This window comes from Anas platyrhynchos, chromosome 2 (genome assembly GCF_047663525.1).
Source record: "Anas platyrhynchos isolate ZD024472 breed Pekin duck chromosome 2, IASCAAS_PekinDuck_T2T, whole genome shotgun sequence".
In the NCBI taxonomy this organism is placed as follows: Eukaryota; Metazoa; Chordata; class Aves; order Anseriformes; family Anatidae; genus Anas; species Anas platyrhynchos.
In genome coordinates, this window is record NC_092588.1 from 64,571,804 (window position 1) to 64,593,111 (window position 21,308).

General features: G+C 35.3%; 1 protein-coding gene across 3 annotated transcripts in view; it reads right to left on the reverse strand.

Moving 5' to 3' along the window:
• GABBR2 (gamma-aminobutyric acid type B receptor subunit 2) overlaps positions 1-21,308 on the reverse strand; it is a 520,678-nt gene that overhangs the window by 134,577 nt on the left and 364,793 nt on the right. For all 3 annotated transcript variants that reach the window (XM_027451831.3, XM_072034868.1, XM_072034869.1), the window contains one exon: positions 14,434-14,541. In XM_027451831.3, the coding sequence (XP_027307632.2) occupies positions 14,434-14,541 (108 nt within the window). The remainder of the gene's footprint in view (positions 1-14,433; positions 14,542-21,308) is intronic.

The following is a 21,308-nucleotide window of genomic DNA, read 5'->3' on the forward strand; positions in this document are numbered from 1 at the left end:
TAGCAATCAGAATGATTTAAAGGACTTGAGGCACTATTTTCATTTAGTGAGACCAGATATTTAAATCCATGTAGCCAACATCATCAGAAAGGACCAGAAAACTATACTTTTCAATATGTTTGCACAGGTAATGAAGCAGCATGTCCATCTCATCAGTGCCCTCATCAGAGAGGGAGGGTGAAGGGAAAAGATTCAGCTTTCATTGTGTTTTGTCTTACTGTTGAACTGTGTTGTAAAGAGAACTTTGCAAGGAAAAGGTGTCTCGGTGGGGAGGTTGTTGCAATGTATTTTCTCATTAAACTAAAAGGAAAGCGGGTATTAAATCAAGATTCTCTGTATCTGGTCTGATTCGGGAAACCACTACGCCTAACCTTTAAGTTGTTTACAAAGTTACAATCAAAGCTGGAAAAAGGCTGTTAATGACTCAGACTGCCCTCTGTAAAAAATTGCCATTCATTGTTCATCTCTTATCCGATGTCTCTAAACAGGACTTAGGTGAAATATACCTAAGCGTTGCTCCTGGTAAGAGTGGAGACATAAGTTAAAAAACCACAGGAAGTCATTTCCTAATATAATTTGGATTTAGATGAGATTTGGACACTTCTGTCCAAATCTGTGATCCTGAAAACAGCTTTCTAATAAAGTAAGAAGTGTTTTTTATCAGACAAGCTGTCCAGTAGAAAGTACCACAGCAGGCTTATTAGCAGGAATAGCCAGTCCTCCCTCAGTCACTTCTCCATCAGGGTCCCTTTGGGAGTGTGCCCTCTGTCCCCAGTCCCTTCCCAGTCATCTCTGGACCTTTGGTGCTTTTGCTGGGACACAAAGCTTTGCTGGATTCAATGGAGTGCTGTAGATGGTCCTTCCTATGTCCTTGCCCACAAATCAGGGTAAGTGTTACTCTCAGGCTATGATTTGCAAAGGAACTCATATTATAGACAGAGAGAGAGGCAGCCCGTTTTCCTCCACTGGATAGATTTTAAGAGACAACCACTTCTTTGAAAGCAAGCATTTGTCCTTCACAGGAGGAGTCATTCATTGCATCTAAAGCCTTTCCCTCCACCTGCACTGAGATCCAATGGGCTGTACAATTCAAGAATTACCCCTCACAGTCTCACCATTCGCTAACTCACCAAGCCAAGTGCATTGAATCTTACATACTCTTGTGAGCAACATGAAAGGATTATAAAATCATAATCTCTTTTCAAATTGCACCCAGAGGGTAACATTACACCAACTAGAAGTTAACCAATGTAGCAGCTACATACATACCTACATGGATTCATACTGAATCCATGCAGAATTCACCCATTTTGCAGTATTTTATATTTTTCCTAGGATCTTGGTCTCATCGAGGATCTGTTCAGAAAATATACATGCTAATATATTTGTGTGTATATATGTATATGGAAGATTTTCACATTTATCAGAAACATTAATCTTTAATAATTAACATTTTAATTAAGGTATTTCTTACTTTCGGGTACTGCTATCTTTCCATTATAATGAACAGATATACTCTAAAGAACTTTAATTACCTGTTTCTGAAACATCTTAAGAAAAATCATATAGGAATTCTTGTTCTACAACAAACTTTCCAATGAACCAGATTTTAAAATTGCTTTTAAATGGCTAGCTAATTTATTTTATTGGCATATATTGGTTGGTCTTTCTTTGCAATTGATGGTATTTATTTTATTGAAGTTGGCTGTTTAACCATTAGGTGTCTGGCCTCAGTCATTAGGCAGTGGGCAGAGAAAGAAACCTTCAAAGGAGAATCCAGCCCACCTACCTCAGGTACAATTTCAGATCAGAGAAATGAGTGTTCTGAAATGTGTCCCTTTCTACTCATCCTTTGCCATAAGTTTTTGAAGACCATTAACTTCAGCTAAAGATATGCATTTGAGAAATTTAAGCTATATGGAAAGAATCTGTCAGAAATGTTTCCCTGTGCTCTACTGACCCAGAGAAGTCCCTTGTAAAACAAACACACACACACACACACACACACACAAATAAATAATAATAATAATAATAATAAAGCAACATAAGCAAAACCAAAATCAGTAATGACACCTTATATTTCCAATTAAAATAGTTAACATTTCTGTTGGGACATCAAGAACAGGTAAAAAAAGAGGCATCTAACCCACTGCCTTCCCAATTTTTATTGACTATTTTGATATTGAAACTAGTGTTGCATCAGATACAGATTTACCAAGACCTAACAATGTTAATCAAAGCAGTACATCAATATCAGAAGCAAAAGAGTGAAAGGAGACTATTAAAATCAGCAATACTGATAAACCACTCATAAGCGTGGTCAAAAGGCATTGCTATATCTGACATTATCACTTCATATTGCTAAGCACCCTTTCTTGATCATGCTCATCTTTTATTTGCATCTGATCAGATCTGACTAGTGCATATCTGATAATTCTTAGCCTTTTTTTTTTTTCTCTCTCTCTCTTTTTTTTTTTTTTTTTAATCATATTTCCTTGTTAGAGAAAATAGAAGCAGTTATACAGCAAACAAAAGAGCTTTTACTTGGATACCTCTTGGAGCATTTTTTTTCCTGCATTTCATTGTGAATGGACATTTTCTATACAGAAGGGGAAAGGTACATAACAGCAGCTGTCCCAAGCAGCAGGTGTTATTCATCCTTTACTTCTGCCAGACAGCAAACTGCCAGGATGAAGGCAAGGAAAAGCAAGTCTATAAGACACCCTGAGCAAGTGATCTGTAACGAGCTCTGTAAAACACTGCGCTGCCAATGCTGCATGCAGGGTAAACAGGCTGAAAGCAGGCCTCCTGAAGCCACCTCACACACACAATGTGATCCAGCTTTGTACTTTGCAAAACTGTTGCAGTAATGCAGCTCACCAAAACAGTATATTTTCAGAATCAGACATTGAGTTTCAATTATTTTTTTTAAATTGGAGGCCAAATCAACGGGTACTTGACTCAGCGGTGTTGACAGCACTGAATTCAATGTTACCTTCACTGGGAGAAATGGGGTAACCCAATTTCTCTCTCACATTACGTTAGGATTTCCCAATGTTATATATATATTTATGTATATATATAGTCTTTTCATGCTTAACACCTACCTCAGTGAAATTATTTTAGACTGCAGGAAGGGAAAAAAAAGATCTTAATATCTTTGTATGTGAACACTGTTGGGGAGAAAACATAAATGCTAACCTATGTTGGAGCTTCTTTTTCCACCAGACATTTTAAGAGCTTTACTTCTGCAGATGATTAGCAATTTTATCCTCACATACATTTACTCTGCCATTGCCACTGGCATATCACTAGCGGCAATTCCAAATGGCCTGCTGATCTCCCCACTCAACCTGCAGGAAGCCCAGCTTTCCTTAGTGCTAGCCATTACTCACACCCACCAGCACTCCTTAAGTTCAGTACATTCGCTCCTTGGGAAACACCAGATGTACTGAAGGAGTCTTAACTCAGATCTTGTGAATCCAACAGAATTTCTCTTGACTGACAAAAGAAAGTCATGAACAACTGAGGCTCCTTACCATCAGATATATCATTCTTCTTTCAGAGGAACATTCTGATTTTTTTCCCCTTTTCACCCTCCTCCTAGCATACAGAAAATCAATCTTGGGAGAAATGCATAGTAGCTAATAAAATCCATTTTTAGGAGTGCTCCTGACTTCTTGCTGAAGCCAAGCTCTCATACAGCAGCATCTGTGAATAATATTTTCTACCATCTGTGATTGGATAGGTGAATCTGTCTCATCCTGGCAGATCTTCCCACTGTTATAAATGCCATTGCTACCAGTCTGGACTATATATCTGGATATAAAGCTATTTGTCTTCAAAATAAATTCACTCAGAACAGAAACTGCTAGGCCATTTTCTCTTCAGCAATATTACTATATGAGCAAATGAAACTTTTCTTCTTTTCTGAAAATTGCTGGCTTTAGTGACCATGAAGACAAGTTCAAGATCAAAGACCTTATCTGCCCTGGACTCAGTGGTCTGATCACAGAAGATGTGAAATCTGTCTAAAGCTCTGGAATGAAGTTTCTGCTCGTTAAACTCAGGGATTTTCTCAAACTATCACAGGCTGTACTACCTGCCACGGCAATTTCAAATGCCCAACTGTTTGTTTGTTTGTTTGTTTGTTAGTTTATTTATTTATTTTCACAGAACCTATGTGATTTTTTTTTGTTGCTGTTTTGTTGCTCTTGTTTGTTTTCTAAAGCACATCCATTGTGCTTTGCAGGACCCTATCCTCAACCAGTGTATGGGATTAACAGGTAATTTGGCAAACAACAGCAAGAAATAATTAGACTTGCTTTTTGTGGTTAAGGCTAAGGCAAGCTTTATTTTGTTATTTCTTAACTAATTATAAACTTTGTATGTAAATGTAGTCTTTTCATATATGACATGGACCTTAAAGCCAAAATATGTTCAAAACCAAGACCAAAGACTCATATGTGAAGAAGACTTCTCCAGAATGCAACATTAGGTTTGTAACCCCTGAGTTTCACAAAAAGCTTTCCAACATGGATTCAATACTTCATTTCCTCCTGGGTGTTTTGTTGTTGTTGTTTTTGTTTGTTTGTTTGTTTTTTATTAGAGTTACTTTGTTACCAGGAACTTCACCTCCTTTTTATCAGAATAAAGTATCTTTGAATTTAAAAGAAGATCTATAAGCTTTTTATTATTTATTTATTTGTTGAATTCATAGAAATGTAGTTTCTATGGGAATAATTTTGTATCTATTTACAGGCTATAACATATTTTTTTTTGTTATTTTTCCTTAAAGAAATTGATTTTTGCCTGCTGAGAAGGTATTTCTGCTTTCTTTTATGCTTTTTATCCACCCTTTCTAGTTTAGTTGACAGATCCGTCCCTTGTCTTCTGGAACTTAGTTGGATGAACACAATGTAATTGAGTAACTTTTTTTTTTTTTTTTAGCTGTCCCCTCCCCAAACTCCTGGGAAGGAATATAGAGGAAAAACCCATTTAAAAGATCCCCCTGTGAAGCTTGCTAGACCTTATTCAATGAAATGAATAGCAATTAATGAAGTCCTTGCAAATCTGAAACCCAGTGTTCCTCTCCCTGGTACATTCAGACTGAGCAGAAATCATGCCAGTAAGAGCCCTACCTCTGAACTAGAGGGAGAAAAAATAACAGAGTTTGTGGGAAAAAACATATGATAAAGCCTATAAGGCTGGAAAAAAAAAGTGGACCTTTGCCTTTAGGATATTCTGTCACATAAATTAGCCTTTAATTTCTCCCAGTATGATTAACAAACACCTTAGGGTGGCTCCCTTCATTCAGTGGGTCAGCACAGATGGAATGGTGCCACAAAAATAATGATGGAGTGTTAATGGTAGGTGAGCTTTGTCATATGTGGGCAAAGGGCCATCTATCTTTCAGTTATTATAGCCATTAATATTTTAAAGAACTATTCTGTAATACATTCTTAATTTCTATTGTGAAATGGAATGAGGAAAAGAGGACTATTGAAAACACATCATGCACTTGTTCCTAATAACTCCACAACACTTTTTCAACAGCTATTAACATATTTCCTATTATAGGTTCTATGATTAGTATTGGGAACACTTTTCACATTGCAATTATAGTTTTAATGAGTGAAAGCTAACATTTTAAAGAACATACTTTATACCAGCAAGCTTTTTTGACCAACAAGTCACTGGTAGCAAAAGTGGAGCTTAAGAAATTTTACTCTCTTAGAAGTACTTCAATTAATTTAATGAAAAATTTGCATATCTACTTTAAAAACATATATGTGTATATATATATATATATATATATGTATATATATATATATATATATATTTTTTTTTTTTCTGTGATGATATACTTTGACCCCTTCAGTTTGAGAACTTGATGAGTTTTACTGCTTTCCAGGGTAATGGAGTGCCTGGTACTACTGATAGTAATGGTTAATTGGATATGACCAAAAAGCTTGTTATTCAGAATTCAGTACCTGCAGCCACTAGCCTGTTAAATGCACATGTTTCTAGAACATTTCCTCTTTGCTGAGTTGTGCTCAGAATAATTTCAAAGCATCTTTGAGCAGTTTTACCTTCTCAGTCAATGAACTGAAAATATATATGTTTTGTCTCCACACATTGCTGCTAAGTGAAAGTATCCAGTTAGACGATACCTTACTGCTTTTCTATCATTCAAAAGATAGCAGGAACAAGCATGGGGAGCAGATTTTACAAATTTTACAGAAGGTAGAGAAGGAGAGGGATTCAATGCCAACTTTAAAAAGTTGAATCTTTGAACCTCGGTTATTGCCACAATACATTGGAGAATCCATGAGATGATTATTATAATGATTATTATTATGATTATTATAACATTTCTAATTTAATCATAGAGGGCACACAGAGTGATATTATATAGCTACTTTCACAAAACTCTCTTTGAAAGATAAAAATGAAAAACACTGGTATTAAAAAAAAAAAGTGCTAAAGAAATCCAATTTTACACTATTAGAATCAAACCACTCTTGCTATATAATCTTTCAGAGAAGAGCCTTAGAAACAGACATTATCACTGTGGTTACTTCTGTATGCTGCCATAAGTAGAGCTAAATAGACTTTCTTGAGAAAGCTCCACATCTTGTCCATATAGCAGATTAAATTTACCTTTGAGACAAATGCATCTGTTGAGCTGAAGATTGCATGGGCCCTTACTATGGAGGAATTTCTACCAGGGATGTGAATCCTCATTAGTGCTAAAAGGGATTCCAATCTTTAGGAAAAAAGTACACAAAGGATTTGAATGGTCTAGAAGAAATGTTCTGATTTTGTTTGAGATAACATTAAAATATCTAGACTTTAATATTTTCCTTAATGAACAATTCTGTGGGAAAGCATACTACATCGTTACCAAATAGCTAGGGACATCAATGCACTTGATTACATTTACAATCCAATTTCAAGCTATTCAGGAATAAATTGCCTCATACTGTATAGCGACATGTTCTTTACTTCTCTGTCATCCATTAGACTCATAATACATAGAAATTATAGTTGTAGCACCATTTATGAGCACTTATGTTTCATACAGAGTTTTCACTGTTTTCATTGCTACTGAGGTTTAGCCTTATCAAATTGTACCATGCAGAAATTTACATACATAAATTACTTCAAAAGCAGATTTTTCTTCTAGATGTATAGTTCATTAGCTCAACTTTTTTTTCTGTGACAGGAGCTTGAGATTTAGCTCCCCAGTCCTGATTTATATGAATGTAAATTTTAGAAATGTGATTCCTATTGTTCCCTGGCTGACATTTTGGCTGATCAGTTCTTACAAAAATAGGGATGTTTATTTTACATCTAAATATGGGTTCTAGGATTTGGAATCTTTGGACTTAAAATTTATTGTTATTGCTATGGGGGGAGTAATAAAATAATTTAGTTTCTACTTGTATCGCTTTAGAAAGCACTATATCTGTATATGAATAACTCAGGAAGCAGTACTTAAATAATTTATACGGCCCTGTAAGTATCATGGATTATTTTGTCCAGTGGCAAGTATTTACAATGGAAAAACAAACAAACAAAAAAACACAAACATAAGCAGATTTCAAACTGCTGTCTCCTTTCTTACTCTCAAAGAATGACCAATAACATTGAACTTTTCTTTACGTACCCATATGCTGTTTCATTTCCAGCAGATGGTCTGTAATAGATTGTTGTACTGTTGGTATGGTTACATAAAGCAACTTACTGAATCCTGACACATCTCCTTTTCAGACTTATGATCTCTCATATAAACTTAGTGAAATACATGTCTATCTATCCTAAGGGAAACCCAACACATAGCTTTTTGTTATACACACAAAAAGCTGTAGCTACTTTGGAAAAAAAATGCCTTAGAAAAATATAAATATTTAAAGTCTGAAAATTGACCTGGAGGAATATTTTATAGTAGTAGTTACAAAGAGAACTGATTAGGTAATATGGTCTACACTCACGCTAATAAGAAATAGTCACGTTTACAAATGCACTAAATAAGATGTAGCCTGTGAGGCTCTTACCTAAACAATGTAATCCGGAAATTCTGCTTTCTCTATATTTAAATGACTAAGACAATGAGTGTTGTTAAAAACCATCTGGGGCCTTTGTGAGAAAGGCTATAGGTTTCAATAAATTATAAACTCCATAGATGGCTTGAAAAAAAAAAAATATATATATATATAGAAAAGTTTATAACTTGAGATTACACTTATCCTATAAACTTTTTTTTTTTTTTCTTTTTTCCAAAGGTTTTCAAGTGAGAGAAGAGGATAGTAATAAACAGAGACAAGTTGTGAGGAGAAGGTAGCAGCAAATCCTCTTGTAAGCATGTGGCTCCCAGCTGCTCTCTTCTCTCTGTTTTCTCCCGCAGGGATGCTCTGTGCAGCTGCAGCTCCTGACAGTTTCAGTGTAGCTGGTACCATGGGGTGACAGCACACAGCCAGCTGCTGCCCACTCTGGCTGGAGGAGATGCTCAGAACAACCCATGTGGTCTGCTCTCCACAGAGGACGTGAATGGTCTCTTGCCCCTTCTACTCTACCATGCTTCTTCATTTATGGACCATTAAGGCTATGAATTGGGGAAGACGGGTGGCTAAACGTGGGTTAAAAAGAGCGGGAAAGCGATGACCTAAAAAATTTGAGAAACCCCACTCTGCTCAACTCAGACAATGAATTTACCTCTGAAAAATGGAATCCTACAAGTGTGATCTTCCTCTGAAAACTGTACTCTAAGAGAGCCATGCTGAAGCATAACAAATCATTCTGGCAAACCCAGAAATTAATTTTTTTCACCAAGTTAGCACTTAACTGTTGTATACATGAGTGCAGCTTTCTCAGAATTCTTTTTCATTATGTAGTTTTTCTGTTTTAAGTGAAAAAGACTCCAGCAGAAAGCTCTCTCTTTCATTATACATGTGCATGCCCAGAGGAGACTCGCTGTGTATGCCCAGTAACACTGGCATCCTGCAGAAAATTAAGGCTGCACTTGTGTCCTATAATGCACATGGGGGAACAAATGTACACTGTAGAGATCTCAGTATTGGCAAGCTGTAGGTTTTCAATGATTGACTTTTTAGCCACAGTATCAGCCTTCTGACATTTTCACGAGTCCATTCTTTTTAAAGAAATTGAAGAGAAAGAGAATCCAATTAAACGTAGAACTGCATGCATCAGCAAAATGAACCTTTAGAACTTTGCACACCTCATCAGCTTGAGCTCAAAGGGTAACTAGCAGCTATCACAAGCTGTACAACAGCGTAGCAGGAAGACAAGGCACATATTTTGCCTGTAGGTTTTATGGATACATAGTAAGAAAAAAAAAAAAAAGAAGGGTGAAACTCTAAAACCTTGTTCAGTCTTTATGCTCTGAGAAGCAGCCCACAACTCTGTACACCCACTGGAATCAGTCCTAATTTCAACTTTTTCTTCCCTCTTATTCGTTTCTAAATCCTATGGTGCTTCCCCCTTCTGGTCTCTGAGATGTCCCTAATATTCAGATCTGCCATCCTGCCTCTAAATTTCAATACTAATCTAATTCCAAACCAGATCTGGTCCCTCAGCTAGAGTTTGCTGCCTGAATCAGGCTCTCAATTGTATTTTAACTCTCAGGGAATTGTTATCCAAATTCAGTTTTCCTTCATTTGCTCCTCAACTCATTTTCTCAATCAATAATTCAAATCTTTTCTTTATTCTTTTCATCTGGACAGGATCTGGTTCTTTCTGAAGCCCTTAGTAGAGAACCTCATTTCTCATTCTCAACCCTTTCCCTGCTCCATATCTCGCAGCCCTGCAGTTCCCCCGTAGTGCCAGGCTCCCTTCTCCAAGCTAGCATCAACAGAAGAGTCTGTACAAACTCCTATCCATCTTTGCAATACATAAACACCACAACCCTCTTCAGAAGTCTTAGTAGGTTGAATGTAAGACTTAGTAGGTTGAATGTAAGATTTTAAGTTTGCCACAGCCTAGCTTCAGACTGACGGGCATAGGTAAGTCAAGTCAGACCTGTAAGCCATTTTTCTCTCCTGTGGCTGTTGGTAACTTTCTAACACTGAGGGAGTACCCATATCTTGTTGTCAGTACTTGTTATGCTTTTAACCCTTTATTACCTGCAAGAAATGTATGAAGAGTGTACATATAAGAATAGAGAAAAACTTACAAGATATCATCAAAGAGCAGGATAATGTTGGCTAAATTGTAGCAGCAGAAGTCTTAAGAAAAGATGCTGTTATACATCTCCTCATGCAATTATATTCTGCATTTACCTTGTAACAATATTGTCAACACAAAGACATATGTCACCAGAATTCTACAGTGGTATTAACAACTAGGCACATTTACAGTATTTTGAGTGGAAATTAAACACAAAACATCCCTTCCTTGATGTCATATTTAAAGGGTTGAGTACAAATAGACAAAGCTACAATGTACTGTTATAGGGAAGACAAGCTTACTATAGCAACATCAACAGAGAAGTATTATGTGTTCGAATACAAAACGCAGCAAGCAACATTGTGGCCCAGATTGTAATGCTTTATTGTCATCACCTACAAATGGGAAATATTTGTCTTTGTAGGTGCAGAAGATATAAAACGTATAGAGCCTTTAAAAAACACTGACTTGAATTTGTTACCTTTCTAATATTTTCCAGAAGTGAATGGTCTTTATTTGGCACGCTGGAGCTGTGCCATGCAGAATTGCTTTAAAGACCCCTAAGACCTGTCATTCTAGGGACCATCAAAAACCACTCCCATCAAAAAAAGATAACTTCATAACATTCTAAATTTCACCAGAATGGCTGGCTTCTTCAGATTGCTCAGATGGCTTCACCAGAACACCACGAGTACTTCCGCCACTGATAATCCCCTCACTCTCCTCTTAGCAGTCCTTCTCTGCTGGTGAGCATAAAAGCAATCCCCACCTCCCAATGAGCAGTAGATATTCTGCTGTCAAAACCAACAAAAAAGGATTTACAGAAAACAGAATTGTATCTCCTTTATGAATGTTATGGTTATTTTTAATCCATTCTACTTTCCATTATCTCTACTAACCTGTTTAAAAATAAAACTAATTTATTTTCCCCTACTGCTTTTGTTATTTGCGTTTAACAAAAAATTGATTCCCTTGCACCCCTCTGTTTCAGATCAAATTAATAAAAGCTAAAATTAATACATTTTTAATTTGCTTCCTTTGAGCCCTAGCAAGATTAAAGATGGTAACAGTACATTGGGAATCTTGAAAAATTTTTCAGTTAGCAGCCTGATAGAAGAAGGAGTGTATTCTGATTTTTTTTTTTTATTTTGATAACATACAAGTAAATTTATAAATGGGTGAAAATAAAAGAGAATTCTGAGAGATAAATAAAGAGAAGTTAATAAATATCCTCACCTAATTCAAGACATTGTAAATCAGTTAGTTTAATTTTCTACTTCACTAGTGGTAAATAGTAGTAAAATGGTGTAACAGTGGAATTATTTAACATTTATTATTTAACAGGTCCAACGTTTCCTTGAACACCCAGAGGGACGCTGACACCACCACTTCCCTGGGCAACCCGTTCCAATGACTGACTACTCTTTCTGAGAAGAAATGTCTTCTATATTCTTCTTTGCCTTATTTAATACCCACTTCCATGAATTGAATTAATATTTTCAAGTGTAACAGTGAGCTACTTCCCCACTGCTAAAAAAAAAGAAAAAAAAAATCAGTTTGCAAATTTTCCTGATGAAAAGGATGACAGGCAAAAGTGGTATACCTAAATGTAGAATTTTACTAACATACCTGTAGGTGGAAACTGAACTGACCACAAATGAACAGGATCCACAGTGTTTAAATAATTTGGAACTTTGTACTCCTTGTATTGAAATGCCAGCCTGGTCTGACATGGCACAGCTAGTTCAAAAAGCATTAATGTGGTGTTTGTTTTTTCCCCACACAGAACTACCATTGTGTGTTTTTTGTTGGTGTTGGTGGTTTTTTTTTTTGTTTTGTTTTTTTTTTTTGTCTGTTTAGATACTGTTTGTGAAAATTTGTATTGTCTGTGCTTCAATAGTTACAAAATGCTTTGTCTATAAACTGTCTACTGAAAACAGAAATGTCCTTGTTGTAATATATAAGTAAAGAACGCCATGGGTTTGAATCAGCTCTTAAATACACTTTTATCTATCCTGGAAAATCGAAACCAGAAATTGTATCAACAGTAAGCATTTATTGGGGATAGCTAATTTGTTTTGATTTTTCTTTCAAGAAAGCTGTTTTTCATGCCTGTGTTCTAGAACAATATATAAAAAAATGCAAACCAAGATTATTCTGTGGAACAGCCATTCTTCATAATTTACAGAACCAAGTGCATTATTTACTTAACCTCAGTATATTTAATAACACATTCTAAACCCTTGTTTTACTTTGAGTGAGTTTTTTACTTTGAGCTTGAATAACTCATTGCTCAGCACCCTGACTGGAAATTTATCATCCTTACACTGTGTAGTGTCTTTTTGACTGACCATGAACCCTTTTTAACTTACAGCTTTGAAAAAAACATTTGCAGTTTGCAATTGCTGATGGGCTCATTGAGGAACAGGTACTATATAGAATTTGAGGATGTTTAATTAACAGACATTGAGTATTAATGTTGAGTAGCAACTTGAAGATCTAAAATGAAAAGTTTTCTTAAAAAATAACAACAACAACAACAAAAACAAATGAACACACACACGCACAAAAACATAAAGCAAATACTTAGTGACAGTCCATTGAAATAACTATTCATTCATTTTTGGAAAAGCATGTTTTATAGAAATGATAAAATTTTCAAGATAATAAAGGTTATTAAGTAAATGTTTTGATGTTAAACTGGCAGTATTTTGTGTAACCACTGTTTACAAGGATTTGTACCAATATAGCTAAAGGCATCTTTACAATATAAAATTTAATTTTTTGAGAATGAAGTGAAAAGTTTTTAATACAGGAAGTCTAAGATTGTTAAATATATATATATATATATATATATAGGCCTATATATATAGGACTGTGGTAGCATAAACTGGTATATTATAATGGGCTCTTTGCACAGGTGCACAAAGGGCAACCTCCGCTTTCATCCATTCTGTGTATCCTGGTTTTGGTACAGATGTTACTTGTAATTTTAATTAATTTTAAGATATCAGTTATTTATCCTTCTTTATTTTATACATTGAAATATGTTTAGTATTTAATTAACAAATATTTAAATAGACCTGTTCTAAGATAATAGTAGGGGGAAGGACCTGGTGGTTGCGTGATAATGTGCCAAGGTTCAGTCCCTGCCATGGTTCCTGCCAGGTTCAGTCCCAGCCATGGCATTTACTTCCTTAATAACCCGAGGCATAATAAATCCTCTCAGAAACTGAGATAACTCTCCCTCGATTGACCTCAGGCCAAAATCTTATTAGGTCAAAAGGTGTATCCCATAGAGACAGTGACTCCCAACATGTATCAGCTATAGAAACATTATCATAGGCAACAACAAGATACAGCTCTTCCATGACCACACATGGAACAGAGAAATCTGAATAAGTTTTGGAACATTATTTTATTTAGTTTTGGTATGAATGCATCTTTATCACTTATTAGAGAAAATATATTCAGCTGCATATAGGAACTGTGTTTGGCACTATCTTTTACTCTACAGTAATATTTTCTCTCTCTCTCTCTCTGTCTCTTTTTTTTTTTTTTAATGCATTAACATGATTTCTATTCACCAGTTTTCCCATTTCTAAAAGAAACCATGTGTTCAAAAGTGCTTTACGTGCAAAAAGAAACTCCATGGGAAAAATAAAAAATGAACAGTATAGACATGAAGTGTTGTACTTTACCTAAGCCTAGTCTAGCTGTTCACAGAAAATACTACGTATCCAAAGTGCCTGAGATAACTCCTGTGGTTTATTTTTGATCAGTCTGAGAGAAAGCTTATGCAATTTCAATCAAAATTAGAAATAGAAATCTACATAAGCATTGCTTTCTCTTGCCTCCTCCTACCAACCCACGATAAACTTATATGTAATATCTATATCCTAAAGAGACATATACAAAAAGCTTTTCATAACTGCTATGAATCTAGCAGAAACAGAATTCTGGATGTTGAAACCATTCAGTAAATAAGGAGGACAGAATGCAACTCAAAAGGTTAGAGCTGCCTCCACTGTCCACCTCTTTATACAGAATGAAAGGCTGTGGCTTGATTCCAACTCTCAGACTAAAAAGATGATCAAGAAAGCCCCATTAGCAAACTATTCAGGATATTTGGATGTGACACATGAACAGAGTCAGCACTAGTATGGCAATCCAGGAAACACAGCAAAACAGTTAGAAAACTGTATTAACAGATCAATGAAAAAAAAAGAGTTTACTTCCCCTCACCTTTTTCTTCATTTTTACGTTTTTGAAAATTGCGTGAACTCTCCATGTTTTTGCAAACATTGCTCCAAATGCAGTTGTATATCCCACTGTAAGAATCCATGTTCGAACCTAAAAAAATACATATATAAAAAAAAGACAAAGACATTTTATTTTCAGTAGGTAATATGGATATCACCGTTTGAGCCTATTTTTTCTTGACAGTTGAAAAATACTCAGAGAACTTAATAAAAATGTTGACATTTCAGAATTGTCTCATTTATTGTTTCATACTTTTCTTCTTCCTCCATCCCCTTTCCAAGTGTAACAAATCTAGAGGCTGAATTCACAATCTCTTCCGTATATAACAGCACAACTCAGTTACAATATTGTCCTTTTTTTTTTTTTCTTTTTTTTCTTTTTTTTCCCCCACTTTTATTGTGTTCTGTGCAGGCAGAGGAAGGAACCAGTGGAGGAAAACAAGAGACAGAGACTATAAAAACTACCTGGGGAGCTAATATTAACAGCAACATTTTGAACAGAACAGAACAGAGAAGTAAAAATGTCATTCAGACTAAATAAGAGGAAATTGTACTATGTGTGGTATGTAGCACTGAAAGCAGATCCCTAGCATACCAGAAAGATATGAAAAACTGACCTTAAAGTTATTCTGTAGGTAAAAGAGGAAAGATAAAGCAACAAAGCCTAGGTGGGCAAGCCTCAGGGGCAGGACCTGAATCAAAGACAATATATGCATTATGGGTCTAAGAAAAAGGAGATGTTGAGCTCACATAGAATGATAAATTGATGGAACCCTAAGGTACCTACAGGTTTGAGATAGAGCTATCTAGATACTTTCCTTATAGTGAGTTTCCCAAGGAAACGCAGAAGATTAAAAAACAAACAAACAACAATAAAACAATAACAACAACAAAAAAGGTTTCAGAGTTGTAGCAAGTTCTGCAAAGCCTACTCTAGTTCCTTGGAAGTTTCTATTTTCATTGCCCTGGAGGTCTGGTTGTTTGAAAGTTTTTCTGCCCTGAACAGACCTCTTTTCCTTCCCAAAGAGGGACCAGAGACTACAGAGCGTAGCAGGTGAAAGATCACACAAGAGGCACAGAAAGAAGCTGGAAACATACAACTGAATCAGGGTGCCTGAAAAATCACCAGGAGAATAATCTCCTCGTTCCTCTGGAGACTGCACCTGGAGCACCTGTCATGATGGAGCACTGCACAAATGTGTATCAAGAAGAAAGAGTAAAATGTACTGTACAATGCAAATGAAAAAACTGTGGGAGAGACAATGGCTAAAGAGAGGGAAGGCAAACCTAAAAAAGGGGAAAGCAAGTCTTGTTTTGGCCATGTTAACCATGCATCGTTGGCCATTTGAGTTGTTTTTTTGATTTAAAAAAATCTGATATGTTGAAAAAAGGACAGTGAGAAAAAAAAGGACAGTGTATGTATATCTTAATTGGCAACCAGATTAATTTTACATCTGAGTTCTGGAGAGTTTGAGATTTTCAATTTGCAACTTCAGGATCTGCTTGTTGATGGCAAACTATGTGCTGCAGGAAGATCCAGAACTTGGAATCTAAGATAAATATTAAGAATAATGTAAATGTTTAACTTCTAAGTACACATCATCTATTTTTGCCTTTCCAGAGATCATCAGCATTTTCATTCTCATATTAAAAACTGTTTCTTTCGTCCCCCATAATTTCTGTGGAATAGAAATTCTTATTTCTTATTTATTTCTTATTTCTTATTTCTTATTATATTTGTATATATATATTAAAATTTTATAGGCATCTAATGTTGTGGTTTGTCTGTTATATTGCTGATATTGACTCTGACCATACAGCTCGCTGACTGCTGGTTAATCATGCCATTACTAAATCAGTAAACCAATCCCAGTTAAATCCACATGAGTTTTGCCACCTAATGACATTCTTGACTGCAGTACTATAAAAGAAATCCAAAACAAATAAACAAAAATATAGGAGAACAGATATTTAGGTTGGCAATATATTATTTTTAACTTAAATATTTTTTCAAGTCTTTACTCATTATCTGTCATCATACGTTATGCTAATAACTTCAGCAAAGCCACAGTCAGACCAACTTTGAGTGATTTAAAAAACACATTTCATATCAACATGTTCCTATTAGCCAGTTACGTCTTTTTTTAACTTCACATCAACTGAGCTGTGATAACCATACTTAGCATTCAATCTTTTTGCTGCTATTAATAAGTATTCAGCTCTTTTGTGTACAGTTTAGTGATATATTTGGCAAACAGATACATGGTATTTTCATGTCTCTAATAAGATCTCTTTTGTTCTCCCTGAAAGAGTAATTGCCTCTTGGGGATAGTAATAAATTCAATTATGCTCATAATATGTTTCTAACTGGATACTCAGAAAAAAGAAAAAAAATGTTATTTTTATCACATTCACTTCAAAAGTTTTATGTATTCCTGATCTGGATTATGCAAATTAGAATACTATAACTATTGGCTACGTTAGAAATGTTCTGACTTAAAGATATCAGGAAATTTTATCAAAATGAGATCACTATTGCTAAGAATGAGACAATAAGTTTCAGATGAAAATAAATTTTTAATTTTGAAGAAAATGACCTTGAATTTGTCTGCAACAATTCATTAATACAGACAGAAAAATGAAAAATTTAGAAAAATATCAAAAGCCCCTGAAATATATATATCTGCTCTAATGTTTTTCTGAATTTAAAAGAAACTAATACACAATGCATATAATAATCACATTATATATATATATATATATATATATATATATATATATATATATAATGTATTATATTATTATTATACTTTCAATTGCCACTCACCTGAAAGGACACAAGAAAACTGACACCGATAATTGGATAGTACGACTCGAGCCTACACTGAATGCCATCACTGTGATGTTATAGATTTGATTTGTATCATGAACGCTGTCATGTTGGAACTTTTTAATTATGTACTTGAACAGAAGAGAGAGAAAGATCATGCTCTCCCCAGCAACTCCTCAATAAGCAGGAATTATAACTTGTGCTTTTAATAAATTGCTTAATAGGAGCTCCTAGTTATAGCTGGAAAAGCTAAAAATCTTTTATTTGATAGACAACCCATGTGATCACCACCAAACACTGACAGTGTCTCCACACGGAAACAGACCATTCTTGTTCATTTTCCAGTGCTAAGAAAAAACACACCGAAAATGAACATCTTGTTCATTTTCTATGGCTAAGAAAAAAACACATGATGTTTATTTAAAACAACAAAAAATCCACCTCTGTCAAATATTATTTTTTAAACAAAATTTGTAAGGTTTAATTAAAGTCACTGCATTTATGAACAAGCGGCCTGCATCTTGTAAAAGTATGAACTATAGAAGTTCTTTTCAATTTTCCTTTGCAACAAAAAGTTTCCATTCTAAGCTTAAGGTGTTTCCATTCTAAGAGGAAAGTGTAAAGACCTTTTATTTTTTATTTTTTTAAGTGAAAGTATTCTTCCACAATGTAATAAACATTAATACCTTAACACCTTAATATAAAGTTACTTCCATGTGAATTGTATTTCCTCTCAACTTTGAGCTTTCACTGAGTAGCCTATGTTTTGAATGCTACTATTTCATATCTTCACAAAAATCAATGTATCCATGTAAAAACTCCACAAACTTATTTGATGTTATAACTTGTTACCTTGGAAAATGGATTGAATTGATTAAAAGTATAAAGTTTCACTATTAAAGAAGTTCTATTATTTTCCCATATTTGACCACCACTGCACATATATTCAGAAAATCACACAGTTGTGAACTGAAGAATGCCCATGAAGGTGTTGAGCTTATTAAAGCAATAACAAGAATTTCAAGTGCAACTGATTAAGAAAGTGATGTATTTTATTCCTCTATTAAGTTGAAAGAAAAAAAATATTAAAACTGAATGAAATATAGCAACCCATTAAACTGCATATACCATATCTTTTTGTGCTGCAGCTTCAAATTTGCTATATTAATCCAGTTTGCCAATATCACGCAACCAAGAAGATAGTAGAGAAACAGAATGAATAATTTAAATAAACATCAGGAAGAAGAATTCCAATATGTGTTGCATAAAAAGCTACAAACACCACCCCTTCACAGATACTTAATTAAAAAAAAAAATAAAATAGTATTTGAATAGTGAACCAGCTTGGTTCTTTAAACAACTTCAGTTAGCAAAATGCTTAGCTTTTGTTCCTGCAGAGGAATCACTTAGATTTAAGATTCTTGAAAGCATCATTTATATTACCTGGAGACCATTATTTAATGGTTTCATTTAAATAAAAAGGATTTTTATGAAAAAAGCATTTCTTTCATAGGACTAGACACTCCCAGTACCTTTCAATTTAGTTTATGAAATTCAGTCTGGTTTATTTGGGCAATATCAGTAATTAGCAGTTTTACACATGCATAGGGCTGGAAGTTGCAGCATCAACTGAGTCAGGCTGTAGCTGAACATTAGTGCTGAGCTGCTTGGTGGCATCTTGGTACTAGATTTAGGCACTTAAAAGTGACAAACAGGAGAATAAACCATACTGTGGGTTTAGCCCTGAAGAGCACAATTATCTTTAAGTAGGCAATTCTGTTGATTTCTGTGGACTATTCATGGGCTTAAAATTAAGCACCTTCTATTGTTCTTTGCAGACTGGGGACATAAAGGATAATTATGATGAACAAAAGTGTGCCATCTCAACACATTTGCCCTGGGGGCTTGATCCTGCGTCTATTAGCAATGGCAAAATTCCCAGTGTGAGAGCAGGCAGGCCCAAAGAATGAGTTCATCCATTTGAATTATACTTTTCTCATTTATCTCAAACATTTTATGACACATGTTTAGGTCTTTTAACTAATTCTTTAGAATTTGTGTGGCACCAGCACAATTCTTACAAAAAGTAAGTGGCAATAACATTAGAGAATTGAATCCTGCTGTTTTCACATAAATTAGGTACAGTGGCTCTTCACACGCTGTGAAATCTCCTGTAGTGATTTCTTAATATATTTCAGACCATTTTTGAGAGTCAATCCAGGGGTAGTGTAAAATATATTATAATTGCCCACAATTCTATAAGGGGGCTTTAAAACCTAGCTATTGTCCTACTGAAAGAGAGGCAAAATGTTCTAAAAATGCTAACTAAATAAATTGCTGGCAAGGTTGTGGTGTATTTGCTTCAGCATATGAACGATTCTGTTTCAGGGATCTATTCAGCTTTGTGAATTTTCCCTCTACATTTTTTTCCCCAAGAAAATGTCATTTACTAAAATAGAAGCTGATCAGGCTCATGTTAAACTCAGTAACAAAATTGCCTTTGAATGTAATAGGAGTGAGATCAGTCTCGGACTGAACGATGGTTAGGACAATTATGGAATTGATTATACAGAAAAGGGAGATTAAAATTAACAGCTAGACAATTAAGAAGGAAATAAACTAATGAATACACACAAAATGAAAAAGGCCAGACTAAAAATACAAACAAGGGCTATGGTTTCCAAAGACAAAGAAGTAGATTAGGGGTCCAAATCGCTTTGCAGTTCAGAACGAGCTGAGTGTCTATCCGTTGTTTTTCCTTTTTTTTTTTTTTCACTTTTTTTTTTTTAAATTCCTAGGCAAGATTAAACAATTTCAATTTTAATAAAAGAATTAGGCAAGTATACAGTTCAAAGGGAGGGTTGGGAGGAAATGGGGGGAACCCAAAACCTATGACAATGTCTGAAAAGTATAAAGGAAGGCAATAGGGAGTACATCATCAACTACTTAACACATAGCAAAGCTAGGTGTCAGTTAGTAGCCCAGGGTCAAGTGCAAGTGGCTCTTGCCCATAGTACACCAAGACAGCCATAAATTTGAGGGACCCTGACCAACATTTTTGTCAGTTGCCTCCAAAAATTGGTAAACAGAGAAACCTCAAAGTGATGAGGGAAAACAAAGCAGAAATAAAGACAAAAGGTTGGTACATCTGCTTCTTCTCCCTGCTTTATATTTAAAGACCAGCCCCTGCTTCCAGAGCTGCTGTCAGGCAACTCTGACTTTCAGAGTTTTAGGGAATTGCCCAGCATACCCCTCACGCTGCTGTCTACCCTCTTCCCTAGGAAACAACCCGTCACAGCTGACTTCCTCCATGCTCCTTGCTGTAATCTGAGTCTGTGTTTGATGAGCATGTTTTAGGATGTCTCTCCACTTTCATGCCACCTTATAATCCTGACCTTGAACAGACACAGGATTTCCCAAGAAAAAGTGGAACCAATATGGACCATGGGGTCCACCTCATCTAGCTTTTTTCTCAGTGGGACATAGATATGACTATGAAAAATCAGTGAAAAAGCATAAAAGCTTGCCTTTTACTTTGCTACATGATACAGAGTCAGATTTCAAGTATATTAACATAATAATATAACCATAATTAACAATATTAGTAGACAAACCCTAAGTGCTTCTGAAGATCTGGATACATTTAAAGGTGAATAGTAATTTTTAAAGTACATTTAAAGGTGAATAGTCAAATTTTAAGTACATCTTTGAGAAGATAAGGTCCCTAACGTCTACTGTTATCATGAATGCACCTGTTCTCAGAATGTCCGAATGAGAACAACACCAAGTCCAGACAGTTTCACACTGCAGTGGGTAGCTGTATTTTACCAGCAGATATCTCCATTTCTTCCTTCTCTCTCTCTTTCTGTCTCTCCACCTCACCCTACCTCATTGCATGGCTCTTTCTTTCTATGCAGAATCTCTTTTCAAATGCCTGCATCACAGCTGAGAGCACCTGACTGAAATCTGAAAGCCTGAGAACAACCTGCAACAGATGAAACTGCTGTTGAATACCGCAGGCATACAAA